General features: G+C 50.6%; 1 protein-coding gene across 4 annotated transcripts in view; it reads right to left on the bottom strand.

Moving 5' to 3' along the window:
• Homer2 (homer scaffold protein 2) overlaps positions 1 to 25,427 on the bottom strand; it is a 102,771-nt gene extending 77,344 nt beyond the window's left edge. For 3 of the 4 annotated variants that reach the window (XR_007593942.1, XM_050154075.1, XM_050154076.1), the window contains exon 1: positions 25,286 to 25,427. Coding sequence is in view for 3 of the 4 variants with exons in the window: in XM_050154075.1 (XP_050010032.1) it covers positions 25,286 to 25,398 (113 nt within the window). In the remaining variant the exon portion in view is untranslated. Of the gene's footprint in view, positions 1 to 18,869; positions 19,170 to 25,285 lie in introns of those variants that run through there. The other variant, XM_050154077.1, reaches the window with a different exon arrangement.
• Between the last annotated feature and the right edge of the window lie 297 nt (positions 25,428 to 25,724).

Genomic DNA, 25,724 nt, shown 5'->3' with positions numbered 1-25,724 from the left:
ACCTAAAACTTTGCTCCCAAAACAGACTACTCAGAGGGCCTCAGTAGGGAGTTCCTCCCAGGAACAAGCACTTGGAGAGTCCCGGGGTAAGCTTCCCATCAATGAGTCCAGGGTTTGGGTTCCTCATCAGCTGCATTTGTGATTCACTAGGCTAATTTACCCTTTAGTGGATAAAAGACATGCTCCAGGAGAAAGAGCCTACAGACAAATCATTTTTGTAACACGTGCAAAGAGAAGCCAGTGTGACCACCAAGGCTTGAAACTTCCATCTTTTTATTCTCTCTCTCTCTCTCTCTCTCTCTCTCTCTCTCTCTCTCTCTCTCTCTCTCTCTCTCTCTCTCTCTCTCTTTTAATTGAGACAGGGTTTCTCTGTGTAACAGCCCTAGTTGACCTGAAACTAGCTCTGGAGACCAGGCTGGCCTCAAACTCACAGAGATCAGCGGTCTCTGCCTCCCGAGTGCTGGGATTAAAGACATGCACCACCACCACACAGCAAAAATCCCAACTTCCATGAAGGGTTGAGGACGAAATCCTGAAACCTACATGGCTACAGGTTCCTTCCAGTTTAACAGTGGAGGAAAGACCAGCTTTTGAGCATCTCAGACATGAATAACGAAGGTAACCACCGAGTACGGCTGGACGGAGGAGCAGAGGAAGGATTCTCAGTCAGAGCCAAAAGCAAGCAAGTGGTGTGGGCTCCGGAGGGTTTATAACCAAGCTCTGCTTAAGGTCAAGATCGACTCAATGGATCCACGGATCCAGCCCAGCAGGTTTACTTCTCTGACATTTGGATTTCTATTACAGAATCTGGATTAACACTTTTAAGAAGTGTGACTGTGAGGAGCAACACAAAAGGACAGACGTCCAGTCATTCCGAGAATCTCTACCGAAATCTGCGGGAAGGACCAGGAAAAAGATGGGAGACAGAGATGCAGAAGGGAAGAGAGCTGTGTCATCACCTGATCTGGGCGGATGGAGTCAGGCGACTGACTCACATCGGGGCAAATCTGTACCTTCCCCCCCTGCTTCCTTAAAGTGCTGTGGCCACAACTCCCTGAAGGTACGCCCCAGCCTTATCCTTCAGATCCCTGGCTGGACTCTTGAAAGCCTGCTTTCCTTTTCTTGTGGGACCGTAAAGTCTTACACAATATGAACTGTAGAGTGGCGTGCCTCTGAGGACAACATATAAACCACCACTTCCATCCTGTGCCTCGGCTGTGGGACTTGAATCAAATGGCTTGGCTTCTCTCAGCTCCAATTTCTTTATTTTTGAAACGTGAAGCTTGGATGAAATAAGGAGTGATCAAGAAAGACTAGATCCCTTGGCCCGGCAGAACTCCCTCTTCCACAGACGGCAAGTGAGGTCCCACAATGACCTTGTGGCCACCCCTATGTCTGTATACTATATCATTCTGTGGCCCAAAAGGCAAAGCCCGTGAAGTCACAGAATGGGCAGGCAGCCAAGAAATGAAGGGAGGGGAAAAAAGTAGCCTTCTCCTTTCCTCAAAGATTCTCCAGAAATTTCTATGTATGTGGGGAAAACCAGTGCCCATAGAGCAGTGGTAGGGAAGACAAAGACCTTGTCTCAGGCCACAGTCATCTCGCATGGCCAGCCCTAGGCAGTAGAGAAGCAGATGAGACCAGACAAGGGGGTCACTGGGCTGACACAGCTGATCCCGCTCGGAGGACGCTCTTGTGGTAACACGTGCCACCTCCCCATCTTCTGTGACATTTCTGCACTTGTATCAATTTTGCCAAATGCCTAGCAGGCAGCATTAGAAGCTGATTTTTTTTTTTTTTTTTGCGACCTCCACAGGTCCCCCAGTTGGTTTTACCCTTGAGAGAGAAGCTCCTGGGGCTCACGGTGTGACCAGCCTGGCCAGATGCCGCCACGCTCAGTGTTCTCCGTTTAATTATTTAAGACCACGAGGCATTGTTTTCTTCATGGGGTAGAGCTCGTAGAGCATTTAAAATTCATGGGGGAAGCCAAGGAGTAGCTTTTTTTAGATCCCTCCCTTGAAGTAAATGATATGTCTTTCAGTCAGGCCTCAATTCCAGTTTTCCAGAATATTCTTCCTTTGATAAAGCACTCCTACTTAAAGAGGAAAAAAAAAAAAAAAAAGGAAGGAAGGAAAAAGAAAGGCAACGAAAACCAAGCCAGGTACCGGGTAGCTGAGCAGGCCTGTGATCCCAGCACTTGAGCAGGGGCAGAAGGACTACAGCAAGTTCAAGGCCAGCCTGAGACGCACAGCAAAAACCCTGTGTCAAAAGCAAGCAAACAAACAAACAAACAAAAAGCAAAACAGAACAAAAAAAAACTACCAAAAATTGAGGGGGAGGGTGCAAATGGTGGAAGAGCTGAGGAGGCGGCATGAGAAAGCCAATGTATTAAGCAGTTTGGTCCCAGAGGAGCCACCTTTAAATTTAGCAAAACAGATTCTGTTGGTGCCAAAGTAAGGGAGTTTGCTCCCTCCCCGTCACTGGGAATACAGAGTGCCATGTTTTAGGGAGGGTGGGGTAGTGTGCTGACTCCAGATCACAGGAGAAAGCCTGGTAGCTGGGTAACTGAGGGTGGCCTCTAACCCCTAACGGCGATATATAAAACACTTCCCACTGCAGAGGAGGAAGCTGAGGGCCATGGGCACTGGGGTCCTGAGTCCTAAACACTGGCTAAGGCAGGATTTAACAGCTGTCTCCGGGAAGGAAATGGGCTGGAGTCAGGGACTACTGCGTCTTAGCTGCACGCCTGGGAGTCTAAGGGCTCTGTAGCTGCTGGCGGGCTCAGCCCTCCGTCTCCTGGGGACCAGGAACAACTGGCCACACTCAAGCTTGCTTATTCCTCCCCACAAGAACCTGTAGACAGAGCCTCTGCCAGCATCACGGGCCGCCTACTTCTGCCATCTGCCCTGGGCAGACCCATGGTAACAGATGCTCTCGGGCTCCTTGACTGATCGCAGGGAACCAAACAGGTACTCTTCCCTGCTGACCTACATCCCACCAGCTGGCTAAGCACAGAGCCAGGCCCTTGTCCCTTGGTAGCTATGAGGAGAAAGCCCTCTCCTGCCCCTATCCTCACTCCTGGGTCCAAGGGGTGAGGTTCCTTTCGTTAAGTCATATACACCCAAGTTCTTTAAGCAGGGTCAATCTCTTTGGGGTCACGGACCCTTTGGATTTAGGGAAAAACTCTGGCATATCTATGACTTCTGTTAGAGGGGGAGCCCCAGACTCCACACTGAGAACCCCTTTTCTCAACACCCCCACTAAGTTCAGGAACTTCATAGAAGAGGCCACAGAAAGACTGAAAGAGCCAAAGTATGAGCCGCTGTGTTCATGAACTCCTAGCAGCCGTGGGTGCCTACACAAGACTGCACGCCATCAAGCCGGTCAGTATTCTAGCGCGGAGGGGGAAGGGGTTCTCAAGTCCCCCACCCTTAACTGAGGCGCAAGCCACTGTCAGCTGAGAGCTTCTGGGAGACGGAGCATCAGTTTTCTTTAAGGGTGTGACCCCTGGGAGTTTGGCCCCACACCCAGGAGCACGCGGGCAGCACAAATTGAACTTGATGAGTGATTTAATAAAAACAGCAAAAGGCATGAGGCTGGGGTGGATCTGGGGAGAGTGTGAGAGAGGAACAGGGCCTGGACTAACATGACTGAAATATAGTGTATGAAATTTTCAAAGAATTAATAAAATATATTAAAATGTTGAAAAAGAGCCCTTCTCATATACAAAATAGATTTTTGAAGACATGAAAATAGAAGGGGACCTATTTGGATAGAGTGGGAAACAAGAGGAGCCGGGGGACAGGAGGGTGAAGGGGGCTGAATACGATCAAAGCGTCTCACACACATACGTGAAAATGTCACAGCAGAACCCATGATTTTGTACAAGTAATATATGCTAGCAGTTAAAAAAGAAACCTATTCACACATATTTATCCGAGTAGACAAGGGAAAGACTATCGTAGAAGAAATCAGAATTATAAAGTGGTGGGGGGCTTTTATGGAACACTCTCATCCAGGCCCAACAAAGCTGTTGCCACTTTAAACCAGAGTTGGTAGGACTACTCAACAAGACCCTGCCGAGATGGGCCCACTAACATTCCCTCCTGGAAGAAGGAAGGGCCCTGGGCCTGGCCCTCCTAGAGAACATACAAATGGATCTCTAAGTGAAGTGGAACGTGTTCTCTTCAGCGATGGAGCTGCCAGTAAGTTACCCACTTCCTGTAGGTAGCCCCCACCCACCCTCCTGTAGGTAACCCCGACTAAGTTCACTGGCTCCCCAAGCTAGACTTTGGTGGAACTGTTTCTTTAGTCCATCACTGATGATCTAGGATGGACGGATGTTTCCCCTGGAAAAGTCACTTAATAGAACCCTTCTCTTGAAGCATTCCTGTAGAACATTCGCCCAGACCCTCTCATTCTGCTTCTCAAAACAACCCTTCCACCATCTGCATTTGGATGGCTGCTCTTGGGCACCCGCCCAGAGCTAAAATGTAACGATGCTTGTTCCCTCCCTTAGAATTCCTTCATACTTTAGCTAAAGCCTTACTCACCTTTGGGGGCGACCACCTTCCTAAGCTGAATCAGGGCAAACTCATCATCTCTGGATATCCCCTGGTCTCTCTCACTCACAAAAGCCCTGTCTCGGGTCCACACACCACCCCAGGGAGAACCCAGTGGGGCTACTGGTCACCCATCACCCAAGATCCCCCAGCTCTATGTATTCCAAGTCTGGGTGGATCTTCATTTACTCTCCAAAGACTACCTGGGCTCTGTGAAAACACCAGAATTCGGTCAACACCAGCTGTCCCTGCTCAAATACCTGCCCTCCCCTTCACCCCTTAACTAAACCCAGAGGACAATCCCCACCAAAATCACAAGCTGCTCTGTCCCTTCTACACAAGCACACAGAACACAAATGGAGGCAGCTGGTCCCCTTGTAGCTCACTCCAAGCCCTGGGAGGCCAGGCCATCCCAGGTACCAGCTTCCATGTCACTTTGTCACTGATCAAGAGCTCCAGCTTCTCCCCACAATCTTGTCATGTCCCCCTCATAGAAGACCCAACTACACTGTGCCAGGTCCCTTGGTCCCTCCACGGCAGGCCTCCTTCCTCATGCTCCCTCAGTGACCTTTGCCCACAGCCACACACGGGACCCACCATGGACTCCTCGTGGCCCCTCCATCCTTCTAACCCGTTCAAATTTTCCCACCTCACAAGACTCTCCAATCCAGACTTAAGCCCTCTCCATCAGCCATGACCTAGCTGGACAGCCCACACCCACCTGTGGTCCATCACTGTGAAGAGTCCTAGGAGAAACCCTGCCTCCCAATACGGCGGTGGCACCCGGACCTAATGTAGGCAACCCACACCCAAGCCACTGGGCAAACTGGGTGGATGAGTCTCACTTCAAATTCATGTTCTCTGACCTCAAACTGTCACTCTCCAACGGCTCAGAGGCTTGTGTTTCTTTGGTGGGCGTGCCGTCCATCCCAGTCAAAACCTTCTCATCCTCCCCTTCTCCACCCTCACCCTGCTCAGCTGATGACCCAGCCTACCACTCGTCAAAGGCAGAGACCTGGGACTCCTGTACCTTCCCATCACACCCAAGCCTCACAATGGCCTCCTGTTTCAAAGAAAGTCGTCCCCCTTGCTTCTCTGAGGGACAGCCCTTCCCCTGTGGCTCTGAACCGAGCTTCTCGTCTTGTCAAGGATGAGACTTCTCTGTTGCCTGCCTTCTCCTGCAGCAGCCATTCAATTCCACAGCTATGCTCACTCCTGGTCCTCCCATACGGTCCTTCCTGCTTCCCGTGGGCCTTCCAACCCGCCTGGCTCCTTGCCCTGCCTTGACACTGACTTATGCCAGGACACCAGCAGCCACCACACCACCTCCCGGGAGCTCGTTTCCCTCCCCAGCCAGCCAGCCACCCCTCCTCCATCCTCTTTGCTAGCTCTTTCTGTCTGGCCACCCAATAAAGGGTGAGTGCTCCAGGCTCATCCCTGCCCGCTCCTTCAGTGACACTGCCCAGGCTTTTCAGTCAACATCCCTGCTGAGCTGGGTCTCATAACCAACTGCTTCCTTCTCAAAGAGAGCACGCTGGTATGTGACTGGGCCTCCTTGCCTCCCTCCTAATGGTTCCTCTTCCAGGATCCTCCACCTCTACCAGCAGCTTATGCCAAAGTCCTTTCTTCCTCCCTCTTCTTGACCCTGTACGTCATGCCCTCCTGTGACATTCTAACTTCTAACAGACCACGTATGGAAACCACTGCGACGTGGCCTGCTAGCCTCGGCATTCACTCTGACCTACAGAGTCACCCTGCTTTAATTTTTGCCCCTTCCAACTCATTTTCCATAGAGTGCCACTGCCCTGGAGCCTAATAATGATCTTGTCACAGCCTTTCAGACCTACTCAGCTTTTCACACACACACACACACACACACACACACAAAATATTAGCTGACTAATAGATGATTAGACAAGTCAGTTCTCTCCTTCCCTCAAGTGGGTTTCGAGGATTGAACTCCGGTCGTCAGGCTTGACAGCAAGTGCCTTTACCTACTGAGCCATCTTGCCAGCCTTGCTCAGGCTTGTTCAGTCTCCTCAGACCCGTGTCCCTGCCACTTCCCACAGTCACATCTGACTTGGGCCTGGACTGCTTCTTCCTCCACCCCCTGCCTGGGTCCCCTCCCTCCCTTGCTGAGTTCCTTCCAGGATGATCTGCTTCCAGGCTTTCAAGCACTCAGGACCACTCTCTCCACTCCTGGTCTGTGCCCTGGCTTCTCCTTCCACCCAGACGCTGGTTCCCTGCTTTGCATGCAAGGCAACGTCAGAGGCGCATCTCCCATGCACCGCCGTTCTGAAGTCAGTCTCAGCCACCATGCCTTTCCCTCCAAGGACAACTTGCAGAGACTTTTACTGGTGGGTTCATTTATAGGGTTGATTTCTTGGAGGCGGAAGGGTGTGCTCATAGGAGCAAGCAGAGTCTGTCTCACTCACTAAGATGCAAATGGCAGGGGATGGGGTGGGTAGACATTTTACTCACCAACGATTCCATGTGGAATAGTATTTTGGACTTGGTGGATTAAAATACATATTAAAATTTTAGCTTCATCTGTCTCTTCTTTTTTTAATGTAATATTAGAAAATATTTAATTACCAATGTGGCTATAATTGTTTCCAGTACAGAGTACTGGTTAGATTATGGCACTGGTGGCATGGCTTCAAATGAACATGACATGTTTTATGTGGTAAACAACATAGAGGGGCACAGATGCTGCAGGGTACAGAGAGGACAGGTAGGCTGGGCTAGGTGACAACCCTGGAAATGTCAAACTAATGAGGCTGAAATCCTGCGTCATCACTACTCAGCAAACGCCTCCTCAGTAGCTTATGTCAAGTATCCACACATGTGCGATCTAAGGCCATCATTGGGGTGACAGAGGAGAAAATGTGTCAGCACGGTCACACAGGACCACGTGAAGGGCCTGCTGTCTAGACAGTCCCGTCTGCTCATGGCTCAGTACTCCCGTCTCCGCGTTCTCGTCCCCATACCCAGACAACCGGAATTACCTGAAGAAACAAGAGCTTCTTGTTCTGTTTCTCCATCCATCACAACCAGGGGCTTCTGAGGGGGCTGAGGGACAGCAGTGTGGGGAGATCACCCATCCATCTCCCGTGGGACGGGCGCCAAATTACACAGTGTGGGAGAGCAGAACCCCACAGCCACGCCCACACTGACCATGCTCTCAGCAAACCCTTCAAGTATGTACATTAACGTTCGGCTCCCTCCCGGAGATTATCCGCTCCCATGGAGCAAGAAAATCCACTTCTCCCAGAGGTTAATAAACTTAGAGATCTCATTACTCACAGGGGTCACACTGGTGAGAATTTTAATGCATTTTTTAAAGAGAAAGTCTGGAAGGATATTAACAACAGAACAATGCTACTGTAAGATGCAAGGGCAGAGGGGTCACCCAGAGGACGGAGCAGGTGCTCCTTCCTCACGAGTCCCCCACCTATGGATGGCAAAGCACTCAGAATCTGGTCAGAGTAGCCGCTGTCGCTGACCATGGGACCTAGGGCTGCCTCTGCTCCTACACCGAGATCTCTCAGTGCGTTGGCAAGTTGCCTAGCTGTGGCCACCTTTAAAATAATCTTGACTCTTCAAGAGTTCCCTGAAGGCTGGTGATAAATCTGTATTTGCTTTAGCTAACTCCCTGCCCCAATCCATTACAGCACGCGATCAATTCATTCCCTTTCTCCTTGATCTAGCCCCTGGCTCCTAGATAATCCTAAATTTGCACTGAAAGGGAACAATCAGCAGATCAGGCCCCCTCCTTCTCCTTCCGCCAGTGAAATAATCCTAGGGATGGACGTGCAGCTCCACAGCGGAGCCCTTACCAACACGTGTGAGGCCCAGACTTCCATCTCCAGCACTGCAAAACAAGCAAGTGGATAAACCAGAGGGCTGCAGTATACACCTGCTCTGAAGTTCTTCCTGAATCTCTTCTGGAGGCTCCACTCCTCCTACATCCTGCTTCTGCCTGCCTCCATCCTCACTGCCTTGTTCTCTGATGTCTCCAGTAGCCCCTTTGCTTTGCTCTCTGCCTCTTGTAGAACAAAACTCACCCTTCCTTGGACCCCAAGTCATCCTCACTTGCACCTCCATCTGCATTTACCTTCCTCTCCCTTCCCAACAGTCACCCCTTAAGTGAGTTTCTGCTGTGATTGGATCTGTGCTATCCCACGGAGCTGAACCTGCTCTCAAATCCATCATGGCCCTGATACTCCCACCACCACAATATTTGCAGTAGCCATCTTCTGGGTCCCGCCATCCTCTGCGCTTAAGGAAGTCCCTGGTCTTGTTGAGGACGATCCACAAAAGAGCCTTATCTCCCATGCTTCTCCAACCAGCCTTTCATCTTAGCCTCAGCGTCTCAGTCTCATTCCCTTCACCCCCTGTGATTCTTCAAGTGTTATCTCTACCTCTAGATGGGTGGTCAATCCATCTCAGGCGATGGCTCCCAAGACTGTGTGCGGCTCCCTAGACTGTGTGTGACTCTATCCCAGCTGCTGAGTTTGCACTTCTAGAGGGCCATACGTGGAAATTCCCCCCCCCCCCCCGCCCTGACACGAAACTCCTCCGGGAAAGCCGCCTTTTCCCCCTCTTCTGGGCCTAGCCCGAGCCAGGGTCACCACCATCAGCCACAAACCCTAGAAAGAGCCGCACTGCTGACAACTCAATCTACATCCCTCATTCCAGCAATTCCATCACGAGGATGCTGGCCTCCAGAAACTGTACCCAGAGAACGTGAACTTTATTCTCTAACAAGATCATGCTTGATTCCCAACTCAGCCACTTCCTGGCTAAGAGCTTGGACAGGCTATCGAACCTCCCAAACCCAGTTTCAACTACGAAAGCGAGGCCTCTCTCAAGAACGTGTATGGAGAGTCCAGATTAAACAAGTACATAAGAGCCCCCAATCCCCGTGAGATCCCCACACGCGTGTCTATTGGCCCGTGTGGACTCCATCCCAAGGCTCGCACAGTGCCCTGTGCGGTGTCTGCTCTTGTCTTGTTCTGTTCTCACCTCCTCCTGCCTGGACCGTGGCTCTTTTCTGTAAGGCAGTGGCCCTCAACCTGTGGGCCACGACCCCTTTGGGGTCAAATGACCCTTTCACAGGGGGTGGCCCAAGATCATTGGAAAACACAGGTATTTACATGACAACCCATAGCAACACTAACAAAACTACAGTTATGAAGTAGCAACGAAAATAACTGTACGGTTGGGGGGGGTCACCACAACACGAGGAACCGTACTAAAGGGTCACCAGCATTAGGAAGGTTGAGAACCATTGCTGTAAGGTCTCTTTTTCTAATCTCCTAGCTCTCCTTGCCACCCTTCATTACCATCTCTAGAATAATTTCCCCAAAATAATTTCTTCCCTTCGGAATGGCCTCACTCTGGTAGCAGGATTAACTGCTCCCTGACATCCCCACCAGTTATCAGGTGAAGGACAGTGGGTTTGAGACTCTGGTGTAGCTCAGCGGGATGAGATGGGAGGAGAGAGAGGAGGGCTTCTTACAGAGACGAGACGACTGGTCATGCTCACACAGCAGCCGGGAGCCTGGGGTCTGATCTGTTCACTCATACCCATCCTAGCTCCACTGACAGACAGCCCGGCATGAGGACACGCTTATCGGCGGGTGAAACAGCCACGCCCATCTTGAGTCCACCTGGAGGAGGCAGAGGCCACGTCTTCACATCATCCGAGCTAAAGTATGTCTCAGTGCCACCATCACCAACAGCCACTCGCCCTGCCCCTTGGAACATCCCGGCTAGCACAGGCGGCATCCCCTTTCCCATGAGGCCCTTCTCAGTTACCCTTCTCTCCCAGGACGGCAGAAGCCAAAGCAACCCTTTCTACTCCACTTATCTGAACAACTCCAATTAAGCACTTTCCCAATTAAAGATCTCAGAAGGGCTCCAAAGCACAAGCAGCGAGTCTGCAATGTTCCTCCCTAATTAGGTCCCTGTGGACAGCCCTGCCCCGTGACCCAGACAGGATACCCCAGGCTACCGAAGGCTTGGCTGGCCTCAGCTATTCTCGGGAGGGATCCAGACCCAGGCTTCCCCAGGCAGGGCAAACAGCAGAGGCTGCTTCTGTCCCCCACGCCAGCACAGTGGGAAGAAGCCAGGATCAATAGTCCTCCTTGGCCAGGAGGCACCCACGTACCAAATGGTTTCTTAAGGCAGAGAGTCCATGATCTCTAATTTCTCTGAGGAATACTGAGACTAGCAAGTTTATGAATAAAAATGTTGAAAAAAAATCTCTTTAGTCTTTGACAAATGTCTAAATGTGTTCCCCACAAGCTAATTTGAAATATAATTTAAATAATTTCTACCAGGATGATACCATATGACTAACGGCACCTTGGTGGCAGAAGTACCGGAGACTTCGTCGCGCTTTCAAAGAGGCTCCCATCCTGCCTCCTCCCACACGGAACACACCCTGCTAGGAGCCCGGTGCATGACGCCAGCTCTCACCTCCAAACCTATAAATACACTGGGGGCCGCCCGCACACCCAATACCTAGAAGATGTGGGAACACAGCACAGCAGGGCTTGAGGGGCCAGGGAATTGAAACCAGCACCCCGATCTTTCCACCCCAGCGCCTCGCCATGCAGCTCTTCGCTCGATTCGTTAAGAAAATGTAACTCTCAACATCCATAAGGTCAGGGCCTGTAAACCAGGGACTTGTTCCCCGAGTCCCTTCTCTCTATTGTAAATACGCCGTGTGGGTGCTGTTTGCTTCGCATTAGACAAAGCTGAGGGACGCTCTTGTCTTCTCAAATGAAAGGTCTCTGTGTCTACCCCCACTGGCCAGAGAAGTTTTAGAAGCTTCAGGCCGAAGAGACTTGCTGAGTTTACACGGGTGTTCACTCTTGAGTGTATTCTGACGTGCTGGAAATCGTACCAGGGGCCTTGCGCATGCTAGGCAAGTATTCTATCACTGAGCTACCGCCCCAGTCCTGGTGCTTGGTGTTTTTTTTTTTTTTTTTATGAAAAAAAAAAGGGTCTTAAAATTAAGAAAGGAATATACTGTCCTTCCTGCATGCACATCCCTGCCAACCCTTTCCTTACGGGAATTTCCTCTGAAGAGATAGGACACGGTCCTCTGAAACACAGAACGGTTCCTAAGTGGGACATGGTGCTCTTGCTCGTGAGGAGACTCAGGGCAGAATTACTCTGCCTCGTATTTTTAAACAGGGAGGTGTGCTGGGTCTCAGTCCACCACCCAACCTTAGCAACGACGAGAAGTCCTTAACGTCCTCACCACGGTTCACTCCGGAGCAGTGACTCACCCAGAACCGCACAGGCTCCCAAATCACCCGGTGCTAATTGTGATCTTGGTCTCCTCTGCCGGTTTTTTTTTTCCTTCAGTAATTCACTTAAAGCCAAGAACTGCCTTTAGGAATTCTCGAAAAGTCCTTTAAAAAAAAAAATACTCTGCCTTGTTCCTAGCAGGTTTACAAAAATGTATCAGATTTGGCAAAATGACCACTTAGAATTAGGCGTAGATTTAAATAATGCTGTGTTCTTATAATTACTAGCAGGAGAGACGGCCATTCAAGACATTTTTTGTTGTTGTAAAAATTTGTGCTACAAAACAGACATATAGAGTGATTTCATCTTGTTAAAAATATGTTTCCCTTTGTAGACATACATCTAGACACTCAGTCATACACACAGGGAAGAGAGTCTGCAAAGATAGACACCCAAGTGCTGAAGAAGGTTCTTCCCAAGACGTGGGATGCAAAATCACTTTCACTTCCTTCCTCACACTGTTCTTCAGTATGAGCGGGCAATGTTTTTATAATTAGAAAAAAAAAGAAAAGCTATTTTCACTTTGTTTAAAAACAACAACAACAAACCAAACAGGAGACGAGAAAGGGTAGAGGCAACGTAAGGATGGGGCCGTAAACTACGCCAGAGTGTTCTTAGAGGGTTGTGGGCTCGGCCCAGAGGGTAAAAAGTGCTTGTTGCAGAAGCAATAAGAACCCTAGTTCAGATTCCAACACCCACATAAAAGCTGGGTGTGGTGTTACAGTACAATGTGGAAACCAGGGGCTCACTGGCACGGTGAGTTCTGGATTCAGTGAGAGATCCTTTCTCAAAACACAAAAGAGAAAGTCAGTGACAGACACAGAGAGAGAGAGAGAGACAGAGAGAGAGAGAGAGACAGAGACAGAGACAGACAGATAGACAGACAGACAGACACACGCAGAGACAGTTACAGTCACACAGAGACAGACAGGCATATGCAGAGAGAGAGACAGACACACACAGAGACAGACAGACACAGAGACAGACAGGCATACACAGAGAGAGAGAGAGACAGACAGACAGACACACACACACACACACACACACACACACACACACAGAGACAGACACATACACAGAGACATTCAATGCCAATCTTTTGTCTCCCTTCACACGTGTGTAGATACTGAAAAGCGCACACACATGTGCGCACACGTGTGCATACACACACGCTCTAGGAGCTAGGAAGAACAATTAAAAATGAGCTCTAATGAGTGTGCCAAGGGTGACCACACACTTGACGCCAAGTTCCCCCAGAGGCATTACAGAAAAAAGAGATGGTAATGTCTACAAACCAGAGTCCATTAAGAAAGGCAAACCACCTACTCTGCTCCAAGTCCTTCTTCAGGGGACTGTGCACAGGCTACTCACGGGACCTTGGCCAGTCCTAACAACCAGCAAGGTTAAGAATGGCAAGAGGCTTCCAATAGGAATGAGGACATCTCCCCAAATAGAAATGACCCTAGACACTGTGCCCAGCCCCTGCTACCCTCGACCTCCACACCACTTGGCCTCCTTCACTGCTCACTAACATGCTGGGCATGCTCCTGCCTCAGGACCTTTGTGCTTGCTGTTGACTCTGCCAAGAACACTCTCCCCTCAAATATCTTCTGTGGCGTGTTTTTCTTCCTTTAGGCCTGGGAGCCACCTTTATAGAGAGGCCTTCCAACTGGTTACCTAAGATCCACTCTCTCAGCACCTTGGAGCCCATTCCCTTACCTTTTTAAGGTTGTCGAATAAGTTGAATTTTATAAAACAAAACAAAAACAATCCAAAGAGAATGTTTTTTCATACCTGCATACTGGTTCGGCTGATATCTATGTATCTGGTATCTAGTCCCTTCCCAATTTTGTGACTTTTTCCAGTGCAGACACTGAAGGGGACCGCTTTTTAACTGAACCAGCGTGATCCTACCTGACAACAGCCTTTGGGTACCTCTTCCGCAAGACATCTTCCCTAGACTCCCCAAATGTACGGCCATCCCACCATCTCCTTTTATACCCTTCAGAAGGGAACGTTTTGTTTCCAGCACAGCATTAAAGACAAAGCAAGTACCCACACATGCGGCTTCTCTCCCCTTTTAAAAGACATAAAACCCCAGAGGCAGGAATTAACCATGGGCCTGTTCATCCCTGGGTCCCCAATAGCACCGCCTCACAGATGAAGGATTCGAATTAACCTTAATGTAGTTGAATAACAACAAAAACTGGACCAGGAGAAGGCAAACTCATTTTTAAATGTGTAAATATTTACTTCATGTGATGGGTGCTTTATCTGCACGCGTGTCTATGCACCACGTGTGGGCCTGGTACCCGAGGAGGCCAGAAGAGGGTGCTGGACTGATGGTTGTGAGCCATCCTGTGGGCACTAGGAATTAAGCTTGTATCCTGGAAGAGCAGCCAGTGCTCTCAACCACTGAGCCAAGTTTCCAGTCCCTGGAAGACTGATGTTTCAGTTAACTAAAAGCCCAAAGGAAAGCCCTGTGACTTGTGAGAGAACACAGGGTGGCTCCGAGGTGGGAAAGAATACCAGAAGTTAGGCAGTATAGAGCACGGGAAGGCAGCCAGCTGTATCAGATCACCAAGGCTGTGACCTTCATCCGCTGCAAGTAATTGAGGCTCAAGAGAACAAGCGCAAACCGCAGGCGGGCCAGGAACACAGTGGATCTTATGGTAAACACTGACAAACTCAGCTAGGAGTCACACAGCTGACAAGCAGCCTTTTCTGCTGGCCTCTTATAAACAGTAAAGAGGCTAATTCACGGCTCTAGTGCTTGGGTGCCAACACACAGCCTAAAATGAACCTGCATCACAATAAAAGCAGAATGCCCGCTTGGGCGTTAAAACAAAACTGGATCCAAATGAGATCCCTTTCTCTCTTGGTCCTGTGACTCCCCACTCAAGAAAATATAGAAGGCAATCCAAAGGAAAAAAAAAAAGCATCGTAACTTTCAGGCTGACATCCAAGCAAGGCTCCCACCATGCAAACGGTGACTCGGCCGTAAAGTGTTTACGGCAGGCCTGCGAGGTCGGTCACTGTACGCACATTGGTGAAAAGATGAGTCCTACCATTGTGCAATGACTAGAGGATGATGGGGTACAAACTGGTCAACGAGACCTGAATGACGACAGGTGTGCGATGGCGAGGCACTGTGGGCTACACAGGTGGGGCTGTGTGAGTTATGGGAACCAGAGTTCTGGTTGTGGTGGCTGAAAACGCTCATCCTGGGTCCAAGTGTGAAGGAAGGGGAGAGGATGTCTGCGAAGTCAGGGTGGGGGGATTTCAGGTACCCACATTCCCAGCACTGCGAGAGTCCTCCAGGACAATGTTGAGCTCTTACACTGATGCTGAGGGGAGGTTAAGAAAGAAAGAGGTCCTGGGGGGGGGACTGGGAGGAGAAGGATGGTGGGGTTCTCCCCAAAGGGGGCCAGGAATCTTTAGAATGTATGAAGTGCCTCAGGAGTGACTAGTGACGCTGGAGATAAGGCAGAGCCCCCCTGCCTTTCTCTGCTGGAGGGTGTTTAGACAAGAGAGTGAAAAGATCTGATTTGCAATCCTAAAAGCCGGTCCCTCAGCTCCCAGGCAAAGAATGGATTGACAGTAACCCAGTGCAGAAGATGGTGGTGGGCTGAAAAGCTTATCCATCCAAGGAGGAGGCGATGGTGGCCAGGATAAGAGTTGGCGCTATGGTTACTGGAGAGTGGGCATGCTCCAGATGAACCTGGGAAGTAGAACTCACAGGGCCAACAGCAACTCATAGGATATGGGATGGGGTGAACCAAGGGTGTCAGCAAATTATCAGAAAGGCAATGGGGCCACCGATTGCGGTGGGAGGACCAAGGGAAGCTGGGAACTCGAGGCAACGGCAAGGGCTCCAAGGATGGATGAATTAGAAGCACCGAGAAAGGCCTGTGGTGGAAATAAAACGTAGGGCTGACGGCAGACAGGCAGTCATACTTCAAGTCATGTGGGCAGTGACGGTAAACCGAGGAATGGGATAAGAAGACCAGGGAAGAGAGAATCGATCGGCAGAGTCAGGAACCAGGACAAGGGAGAGCAAAGACAGGCTGTGAGGGTGTGGCCTCAGAGGAGCTGGGAGGGAGCTGAATCAAGGGGGCTGAGGGGTGGGAAGAGACAGGGCAGGGTCTACGCTGAGGTAGAGGCAGAAGCCAGGCTAGAGCATAGAAGTCAAGCAAACGGTAGGAAGGGAAAATGAACGGAGACTAAGGGTTTGCCCGATCTATATCCTCAGAAGGACAAGGAAGTGGAACAGAAGCAGGATGGGTATGCAGGATGGGGACGGGACAGGGATGGAGAGTAAGGCCAAACTGTGCTGCCCAATATGGCAGCCGCTAGCTCCATGCGGCTATGTAAAGCCAGGTCCTGAAACACACTAGGCTTATCTCAAGTGCCCAGGAGCCTCAAGTGGCTGATGGCGGCTGTAACTGACCATAGATTAGCACATTCCCAGCAGGCTGCCATAACTGACCCTAGAGATTAGCACATTCCAGCACTGCAGAGAGTTCTATCGGACAGTGCTGAACTGGACCACGCTCCTATACTGATGCTGGGGGACATTAAGAAGGCAGTCCTCGGAAAGGTGGAAGGGGATGGGCGGAGTCTACACCAGTAGAGAGCCACTGGACAGCAAGAAAGACTGTCCTTTCCGCAAACAGGCAGGAGAAGCCTGGCTGTTTCGTTCTTGCTGTTGGCCCGGCAGGAAGACGGAGGTCTATCTATAGCCTTGGTCTGTGAAAGGGGAGACAAGGAGTACACAAGGAAGCGGATGTTGGTAAGGAGCCTGTACAAAGTAGTCGCCTCAGGGGATGCTAGCACCAACCCTGGAGATATCAGATACTGAACGCAGAACACTTCGCGGAAGAGAAAGGGCGGTAGACACCTGAGCGGAAATGCAGTCTCAGCGGAGAAAGTGAAGTTGGGTGGCGGGCTGGTTTTCTTGTTTCCTTCTGTCTTTGCCAGGTCTCTCCTATAGAGCCCCAACAAGGCTCTGACAAGGACCACAGCCAGGTCTGCTACAGGCTGCTCTTATTGGCTCTTCCTTTCCATCCCACACAACTCTCAGAAAGGATGGCAGTAGTCCTGGTTTTTTTTTTTTTTTATTAAAATGGCTCCCTCCATCCACCTCCTCTGTCTGAACCCTTTATCCAGCCTTTAGCGCCATCTCAATTTACCATTATGGCTTGTACAGTCTCATAAACTACAGAGGAAAATCTATTTTAAAATGGCAGGGAGAGGTAAGAGCTACACATCAGCTATTAGCTACAAGGATGAGTAATACATATTTATTGAGTGATGTTAAAATTACATGAAAGACATGTTCGGCGTTTAAACAAAATGCCCAAGCTACTCCTCCCTGTTTTTTCCAAAAACAACACACACACACACAAAAATATTTTCTGGTATTTTCTTTAAGCTTTTGTGAGTAAACATTTTCATTTCCACAGACATATTTTTAACCACAGAGTTTCAATATTTGTTTTTGATATGCAAGTGTGCTCGGCTGGGTTTTTTTTGTCATCTGACGGGGAGGGGCGGGAGAAGAGTTAAAATTACCAGGTCCTTTTATCTTCCATCTTGAGACCTACATTGCTAACTCCCTCCCAAAGATTTAGTTTTTAAGTATGAAATCTGAGAGCCTCAAAGGTTCCCCACTGCTCAGAGATCAGCTCTTTCATATCTGCTGAGAGACGGCTGAAAAATGTTACAAAAACCTGCCTCCCAGCTAGGGTAGACTCTGTCTATCACCGCCCCCCCACACCCACCCCAGTTGCTCAACATGTTAAATCTCTTGGATAGGCATCAATATTCCTAAGCAAAGTTCCGCTGGGCCCCTCGGTCCCCCGTGTTCCTATTGGCCACAGTCAAGCTCTCTCTTGCTTGCCCCCACTCCCTCCGAAACTCTACCTGCCCCTGGAGATAGCGACTCCAGAGACTTGCCTGGAGCAAGGCATTGGAAAGCCGCTGACCTATAGGGACTGGTCAGGCCACCAGGGCAATCTTGCCTCTTTCCACTGTACCCATGCCTTCCCATCCCCAAAGGGAAGCAAGTTCTCTAGACATATACAGCAGAAGCAACTGGGTCCCACGAAGGGCTGTTTGAAGAACTCTGTGCCCAGCAGCAGGGGACAGAGATTCAAGACCTCTGGTTCACTCCGCCATCCTCATGGCCCGTCAGGCAGCGTGGCCTGGCCTCTGCCGATGAACAACCACCACGCACTAGTTTCTCCCCTTTTACAAAGCCAACAGCTGTGCAAGCTGGAAGAAGTCGCCCAACTACTCGGGCCTCAGTTTCCTCAGGTGGAGAGCAAGCACGCTAATCATTCCCTGCACGGAGAAACACCGTGAGCGTGCGCTCACACCGGTGAGCAGAGGTAAGCAGTTACTGTGTTATTAGCACCGTGGCTCCTGACTCACAGCGCCTGCTGCTCGGAGAGACGCCGAAGAGAAATCAATCGTGCTTTTAAAAATTACTTTATATACTCAGAAACATTAGTCACTTCAACCGAGTATTCCAACTTCCCTCCCAAACATCTGGAGCCTCACCTAGGTTCCTTCGAGATTTTCACCATCCTCAGCCATCTCAGTGCTGCCTGCAAGTCCACTCTCCCTACGCCGAAGGGTTATTATTGGGTGTGTTTCCTTTCCAGGAAAACTTCGATTTCCCTGTCGCTGGCATTAAATGCAGCCATGAAGACCGCAAGCTGCTTTTCACAGTCCCAGACCCAGGCCCTGGAGTTGGTCGCTCCAGGGGCAAGGAGACCACAGAACGGCTGAAGCGCCGAGCCCAGCCCGGGTGCGGGTCCCCGCCAGGTGTCCCCGCGCCCGGCTGGCTGAGAGGGGAAGGTCCGTGGGTTCCCGGCGCAAAGTCCGCGCCCAGGCCGGGGGACACCCCCGAGCTCCCGCCGCAGCACGCCACCGGCGGCCCGGAGCCCCTCGCGGGCTCCCCGCGAGCTCACTCACCCCATCTCCGGCGCTGCTCCTGCGGCCGCTCCGACGGGGCCCCTGGCGTTCGCTCTCCGGCCGCTCGGCAGCTGCTCCCCGCGCGGCACATGCGGCGGCCCGAGTGCGCCCGGCTCAGCCCCGGCGCCGCTCCATTCGGCCGGCTGCACGGCTCTTCTGCCGGTATCGGGGCCGCCGCCAGGCGCAGGCGGCCGGGAGGGCGGGGGCTGGGCGGCCGGGGGCTGGGCGGCCGTGCACGGGCGGAGCCGCCGGTGCCTCCCGCCCGCTCCTTACGTAACCTCGTGGCCCCCGGGCCGCCGCCGCCACCGCCCGCCTGGAGCCGGGGGAGCGGCAACGCGTGCAGCGCCCCCCCTCCCGGCCCCCACCACCGTGCGCGCGCTGCCGCGCAGTCGCCGCTTCTTCCCGCAGCCCCCTCCTCTCCTGGGTCGACCCCGCACCCGCGCGCCCTGCCAGGCTTGGCGCTGCGCCTCGGGCGGGATGTCCCGCCTGCTGGACTTGAAGTGGCAGCTGGCAGGGACTTTTTTGGCCACCTCTAGTTTGCAGATGGGGGAACCCAAGCCCCTCAGAAGGGGTAAATGATATGACCAAGGTCACATACTCAGATTAGAGCTCAGGTCCCCAGAGTTTGAGACGGTAGGAACACGTCTTGCTCCCCCTTCCCCCTTAAAAGCCCACCTTCGTCTTCTGCCTACTGTGTGGCTTGGTGGCCTTAGAGTAACAACCCCGTTAAAATCCTGGAGGCTAACATAGCAGGGAGGTTCCTACATCCAAAGCTGCTGCCTTGACTCTTCCCTGGGTAAAGAAAGACTTGCACATCTCCGACATAGCGGGTTAGCAAAATTTAAGAGGCTTCCTTAAGCTTGGCTAAAGGCGGTCTCCTCAGCCCCCTTCAACACACCAGGTCCTGATTCCTTACCAAAGACCAGCCCTGGCGCCAACCTAACTATCAAACCCCCGCCACACCTGGGCCTTCCACGGGCTTGTCTGCTGCCGCGCGAACATTGCCCACATAAGACGGGCCATCTCTGGACAGGGAAGACAAGGACAAGCAACTGGAACATGCCCCTGCCCTCATACCCCTTTGGGCAGCTGTTACCTGCTAGCTAACTTCTTCACCCCACAAGAGCACCAGCCCCCTGTCTAAACTGCAGTCAGAAGTTTCTCGAATACAATTTGATCCGTGGCTTCCCTTCCACTGCCCTTGGGATGGTACTACCACCTCAGCCTTTTCTCATCTCACTTGCCCTTGCTCTCTGCTCTCCAGCCAGCTGGCCATCCTCTCAGCCTTCCCACGTACTATTTATTCTCTGCTGGGAAGATTTTTCTCCTCCTAATTCCTACTTGTACCTCAGATCCCGGCTAAACTGTCACTTCCTCTGAGACGCTACCCAAGGCTATGGATGGCATGGTACCTGTGCATTTTTCTTCCTTGCACTCATTGTTGGTAGTCTCCGATGTAAAGTTATTGGTTTATTATTCCAGACACACCTGCAAACTCTTAGAAAGTGTGGCATTTTGCCCATCATTGTAGCCCCACTCCCTATCATGGGAATTCAAAGACTTCCACAAATAGTTGTTGACTATGCAGGCAAATAGACCCAACCCCCTCTACGTAGAATTGGTCAAGGTCTGTGCACACAGGTGAGCCTGCTGAGAGCCAAGACTAATTGCCACTCAGTCCTCGAGAAAACCCATCTAACACAAGCTAACTTCCAAAGCCCAGGCCTGTGCCAAGGTGCCTATGGGTACGGTGTCACTATAGGATCCAAGAAAGAAGCCAGCAGATGGGGAATAGCAAACAGAAGCCAGCTCCTGTGTACTGGGGTATGGAAGACAGAGTTTCTGAGTGAAGGAGCCAAGGAGTGCCCCAAGGCCTGGCTGGGAGTTCCCTTCTGCTCCACTGATGGAGAGGGCACACCCACACCCCCATCAGCTTGGCAAGATGCAGTGAGGCTGAGCCCGTGGGGTGGTGAATCACACCAGCTGCTTCGGTCAGCGGAAGGCAGAACCATCTTGGAGGTTGAATGCTCTGTGATTAAATTGGCTGTCCTCTGGGTAGACAGCTTTGGGGGAGGGAGGGCAGGAAAGGTGGCTCAGACTCCAGGTTTGGGAAGGGACTTGCTGTCTTTCCTCCACCTTCTCCAAGCTACTCCCAGAGGTGAGGCATGGGGAGAGCAGCCTCTGCTTCTCGACCCCTCTCCTTCAACTAAGGCTGGGGGCTTCTCTGGAGAACTCTCTCTGATGGCTCTGCACTCTGTTTCATCCTCTGGAGCAGTCTTTACGGGCGCTCATTCATCATCTTGGACCCTTCCCAAGAGATGGACATTTCATTTCCCTATTAGAGAGGCTCTCCGTGGGAGCCTGCGCAGGCAAACTGCATTGTGAAACATCTCTCCCTGTTATCTCAGTGGCCCAAGCTGACAATGGAGAGAGAGAGACTGAAACCTACTATTTCAAGAAGGCCAAAATGAAGAGAGAGATTCTGTGCTGGCCGGTGGTTGAGGCCTGGCCAAAGAGAGCCTATGTAGGTCAATCAACTGGGTACAAGAGGGGACAGTGCTGGGGACAGCTGAAAATGTGAGAAAGGGGCGTGGTCTTGGAGAAAGCCGGGAGGATGGGATCTAGGCCTAGTAAGAGCTTGTCCTGGAGAGGGGAAGAGGTACCACCTCAGCAGGCAGGGAGGGTGGAGGGAATGTTTACCTGGAGGGCCTCTATGGAAGCAAGGATGTAGCGAGCAAGCCGGTGAGAACAGACAGGGGAGAAGTCAGAAGAGAAGCAGAGGAGTTGGGAAAATGAAAACAAGCATTAGGATACAGCCGTATTTGAAAATAAGCAGGGCAAGCCATGCTTTAGAAGCCTGGAAGCCAGGCTTTGACCACCACAAGCTCTGTGCAAGTATCAAGGGCTTCCAGAAAGGACCACTAGGTACAGATGTTGGGCCGAGGAGTCTGCTTCCTAACTGGACCATGTCACATAACCTTGCTCATCAGCAAGCTATAGCCATCACCCTCACCACCATCATCGTCATCACCATCATCATCATCACCATCATCATCACCATCACCGCACCCCTGCTCCACTTAAGCACAGCAGGGCTTCATGACATGACTCCAAATGACAGGCTATAGAAAATGGAACAGTTCCCTTATAGTGAAAGCCCCTCAGAGCTGCTGTCTTAACACAAGGCTAGAGTTAGTATTACCAATGATGTCTCATGGATGTTACATCCTTCTTCCGGGAGGGTATGACAAGGAGGGCCTTCACTTAGGTGATATTCCCTCAGATATTCCCATAACACCCGTCCACTAGAGAGAAATACTACAGACAGAGCGTGAGAACCGTCCTCGAGACACCCGACCAATCCTCAAAGCTGTCACATCATCACACACAAGAGGAGATGAAAGAGCTGCCAAGACCAGAGGAGACTGCGGAACACAGCGACTTACAATGTGGGGCTAGAGTAGATCTTGAAACAGGAGAAAAACTGGTTAAATCTTGGGCTGACCAGATGGCTCATTGGGTAAAGGTGCTTGTCAAACAGGCCTGGCAACAAACGGGTTCAATCCCCAGAAACACGTAAATAAGAGAGAACCCACGGCACAAATGTACTCTGACCTCCACATGCACGTACACATGGCATGCAAGCCCTCCCTGCCCCCACAAATAATAAATGAAAATTTAAAGACAAAAAAATTAAACCCTAAAGTGAGTTCCAGGACAGCCAGAGCTACGTACTAAGACCTAGCCTTAAAAACAAACAAACAAAAGAGGGGGTATCTGGCAGAGGGACCATGGAAAAGTGCTACGCTATTTTGTTTGTTTGTTTGCCCTGGCTGAACAGAAACTTGATTTGTAGACCAGGCTGGCCTCTGCTTCACAAATGCTGAGATTAAGGGTGTGCACCACCACAACTGACTTTTCTATACTAGTTTTGAAACATTTCCCAGAGTCTAAAATCAACTAAAGTAGAATATTAACGAATTAAAAAATAAACGGATGGAGGTGATAGCTCAGCAGGTGAGGGCACTTTCTGAGCTCTGAGGACATGAGTGCAATCCCTTGAACACAGTGAAGAAGAGAAGTGACTGGTAAATTGTCCTCTGACATATCCGCCTGTGCCCACGAGTGTGCGTGCACACACACACACACACACAACAATCAATAACTGTACAAAGAAAAGGGACATTCTTGAGACCTTCCCACACGTTCAGCCCTGCATATGTTAGCCAGCTGCAGGACCAGAAAGGTGAGCACGCAGAACAAGTGATCAGAACAATGTTCGGTCTCCGTGTCAGTAAGGCAAAGCCTGATGATTTAATGATGTTTGCATGCCTCCTACATCAAGCCATTGAAATCAACAACTTTCAATGTTTTACATTGAAACCGAGTTAGAAATACATTTCACGCTACAGCTGGATCCTTGCCCTCTCTCCAGTCTTATCTACATCAAATGCAAACAAGTTAACACAAGATAATTCTTCTCCTCCCACCTGCGGAGCAAGCTGACACTTCCTTCTGGGCTGTCTCTGGAAGCAGTCCTGCTCACAGCCTACTAAACTGATTCCAAAACCTGCATCCTATCTATGCATAGCTTTTCTTTCAACAGCAAAATTAGGCTGGAGTGTATAGACATGATATTACTAGGGAGCTGGGTTTCTGCTGTTACTGATAAAGACTGGACATGGTTTCCAAGCGTGACTGTCCAATTCTCTCAATTGCATATGAAGCAGATACCTTAAGTCATAAATTAATGGATAATTGTTAATTGTTATAAAGCTACTAGGCCACATTTGTGAAGATAGAAAAACAATTATTCCTTCCACAAATATTGACCACCTAGCCCCAGAACAGGTCCCAGCCCCACCACCGCCATGGAAGGACAAAGGATAGATCAGAGAGAGATTCAACAGGACTCAGTTGTGTGCACCATGTGTGAAAAGACATCAAGCTCACGAGATAACCTGGGTTACAGCTGCTCTCTATGTACGGTGCCTATGGACAGGGCTGTAGGATCACAGGGAGACTGCAGGGGATAACGGGCATCACACAGCCCTGAGTCCTGGCTCAGCCACTGGCTGTCCCTGAGACCTTGGACAAGGTCTTCCCCCTCTCGACCTCACTGCTCCCATCTCTGAAGTGGGCTGCTTCACTGGACACTAGGAAGAGAGATGAGATGGTAACCGTTCGTGCCTAGGTCAGTGCCTGTTGTATTACGTCATTGCTACAGCAGAGTTAGCGTACTGACTCTGGAGGCAGAACTAGGGTGAAATTTCCATTCCCTGAATTGGTATGGTCATAATAATCAACATTTTAACCAGAAGCTGGATGAAGTGGTCCTTGTACACAATCTCCACATCTGGGAAGTAGAGCCAGGAGGATCAAGAATTCAATATCATTCTGCACAACACAGTGAGTGTGAGGCCTGCTGGGCCCTATGAGGCCCTATCTCAAAAAATAAATTTGATTAGAGTCAGTCAGAGGACCCTGGAGGCTATTCCCTTAACGGAAGCAGCTCATGCACTTCCTGCCACATACGTCTTGCTCACCTATGTGGAGAGCCTTCCACGGTGGTCAGAGAGGAGTGGATAACCTGTCTCTTTAAGATAAAACTGGACCACCAGCCTCCGACCTTTCAGTTTCCCAACTAGCTAAGTGCTTTCCCTTAGAAAGTGAGCTGTTTGACCTGAGCTAGTGGAAGCTCACTGACTCCGGGCTAACAGCAGGGCAACCCACATAGGACCAAACTAGTCCCTCTGAATGTGGCTGACAGTTGTATGGCTGGGGCAGACTGTGGTGCCACTGACAGTGGGACCAGGATTTATCCCTAGGGCTTGAACTGGCTTTTTGGAACCTGTTCTCTTTGGAGTGATACCTTGCTCAGCCTAGAAATAGTGGGGGAGGGCCTTGATCCTGCCTCAAAGTGATATACTAGACTTGGTTGACCTTCCATGGGACGCCTTATCCTCTCTGAGGAGATGATGGGTTGTGGGGTGGGGAGAAGGTTGAAGGAGTGGAAAGAGGGGAGGGAGTGGGAACTGGGATTGGTATGTAAAATGAAAAGATTGTTTTAAAATAATAAAGTAGTTAATTTTAGAAAAAGAAAAGTGAGCTATAAACAATCTTCTGTGTTCTACTGGCTGGCCTGCATCTTTCCGAAATCCACCCACCCCAGAAATCCCCAAGGTTGTTGATAGGGTTTACCCACTGATTGAATCTTTACTGAGCACCTATTCTGAGCAGGCCTAGGACCTCAGACGACTTAGCCAGCAAAAGAGAACTAATAAATTTCATGAGATACTCCTCTGCCAAAATGAGGCCTCAGAAAAGGCATATATGGCGTTAAAGGAAATTTGCGAGGGAAAGCCAACACCCAGCAGAGAGATACAAGGGCATTACTGGGAATAACACAAACATACTTTGGTGACAGAAACGCCCAGGCGGCTGGCTCAGTGATGGATGGTGTGACGTGCCAGGGAGTCACGTGAGAGGTTTGAACTTGTTTCTGTCTGCTGCAGGGGACACCCAGCATAAGCGTTGGTGTAGGGAGACAGCACACTCAGGTGTGTGTCTTCGATCTTCTTAGCATCCGCAGAAAGAATGATCTAGAAGGGCAGAGACCAGAGGCAAGAGAAACTTGTTAGAAAGCTCTGTAAGACACAGCTTCAGTCAAGACAAGGAAAGGAGAGAAGGGGTGCCAATGAGCTTGAAGTTCAAGAGGGCTGGGAAGTTGCTGCTGCTGGGGGAGGGGCCCGTCCTCTGCAGCCCACAACCTTGAGAGGCTGGACCTCACTGGCTGACTCCCAACAGAATCCAACCCTCTGAGGCAAAAATAGAAATGATTGTAACTACCCAGCC

This window comes from Alexandromys fortis, unplaced genomic scaffold (assembly GCF_014885135.2).
Source record: "Alexandromys fortis isolate MF-2015 unplaced genomic scaffold, M_Fortis_MF-2015_v1.1 scaffold_86, whole genome shotgun sequence".
Taxonomy (NCBI): domain Eukaryota; kingdom Metazoa; phylum Chordata; class Mammalia; order Rodentia; family Cricetidae; genus Alexandromys; species Alexandromys fortis.
The sequence above is the reverse complement of the archived record's forward strand: the minus strand, read 5'-3'. Positions and strand labels throughout refer to the sequence as shown.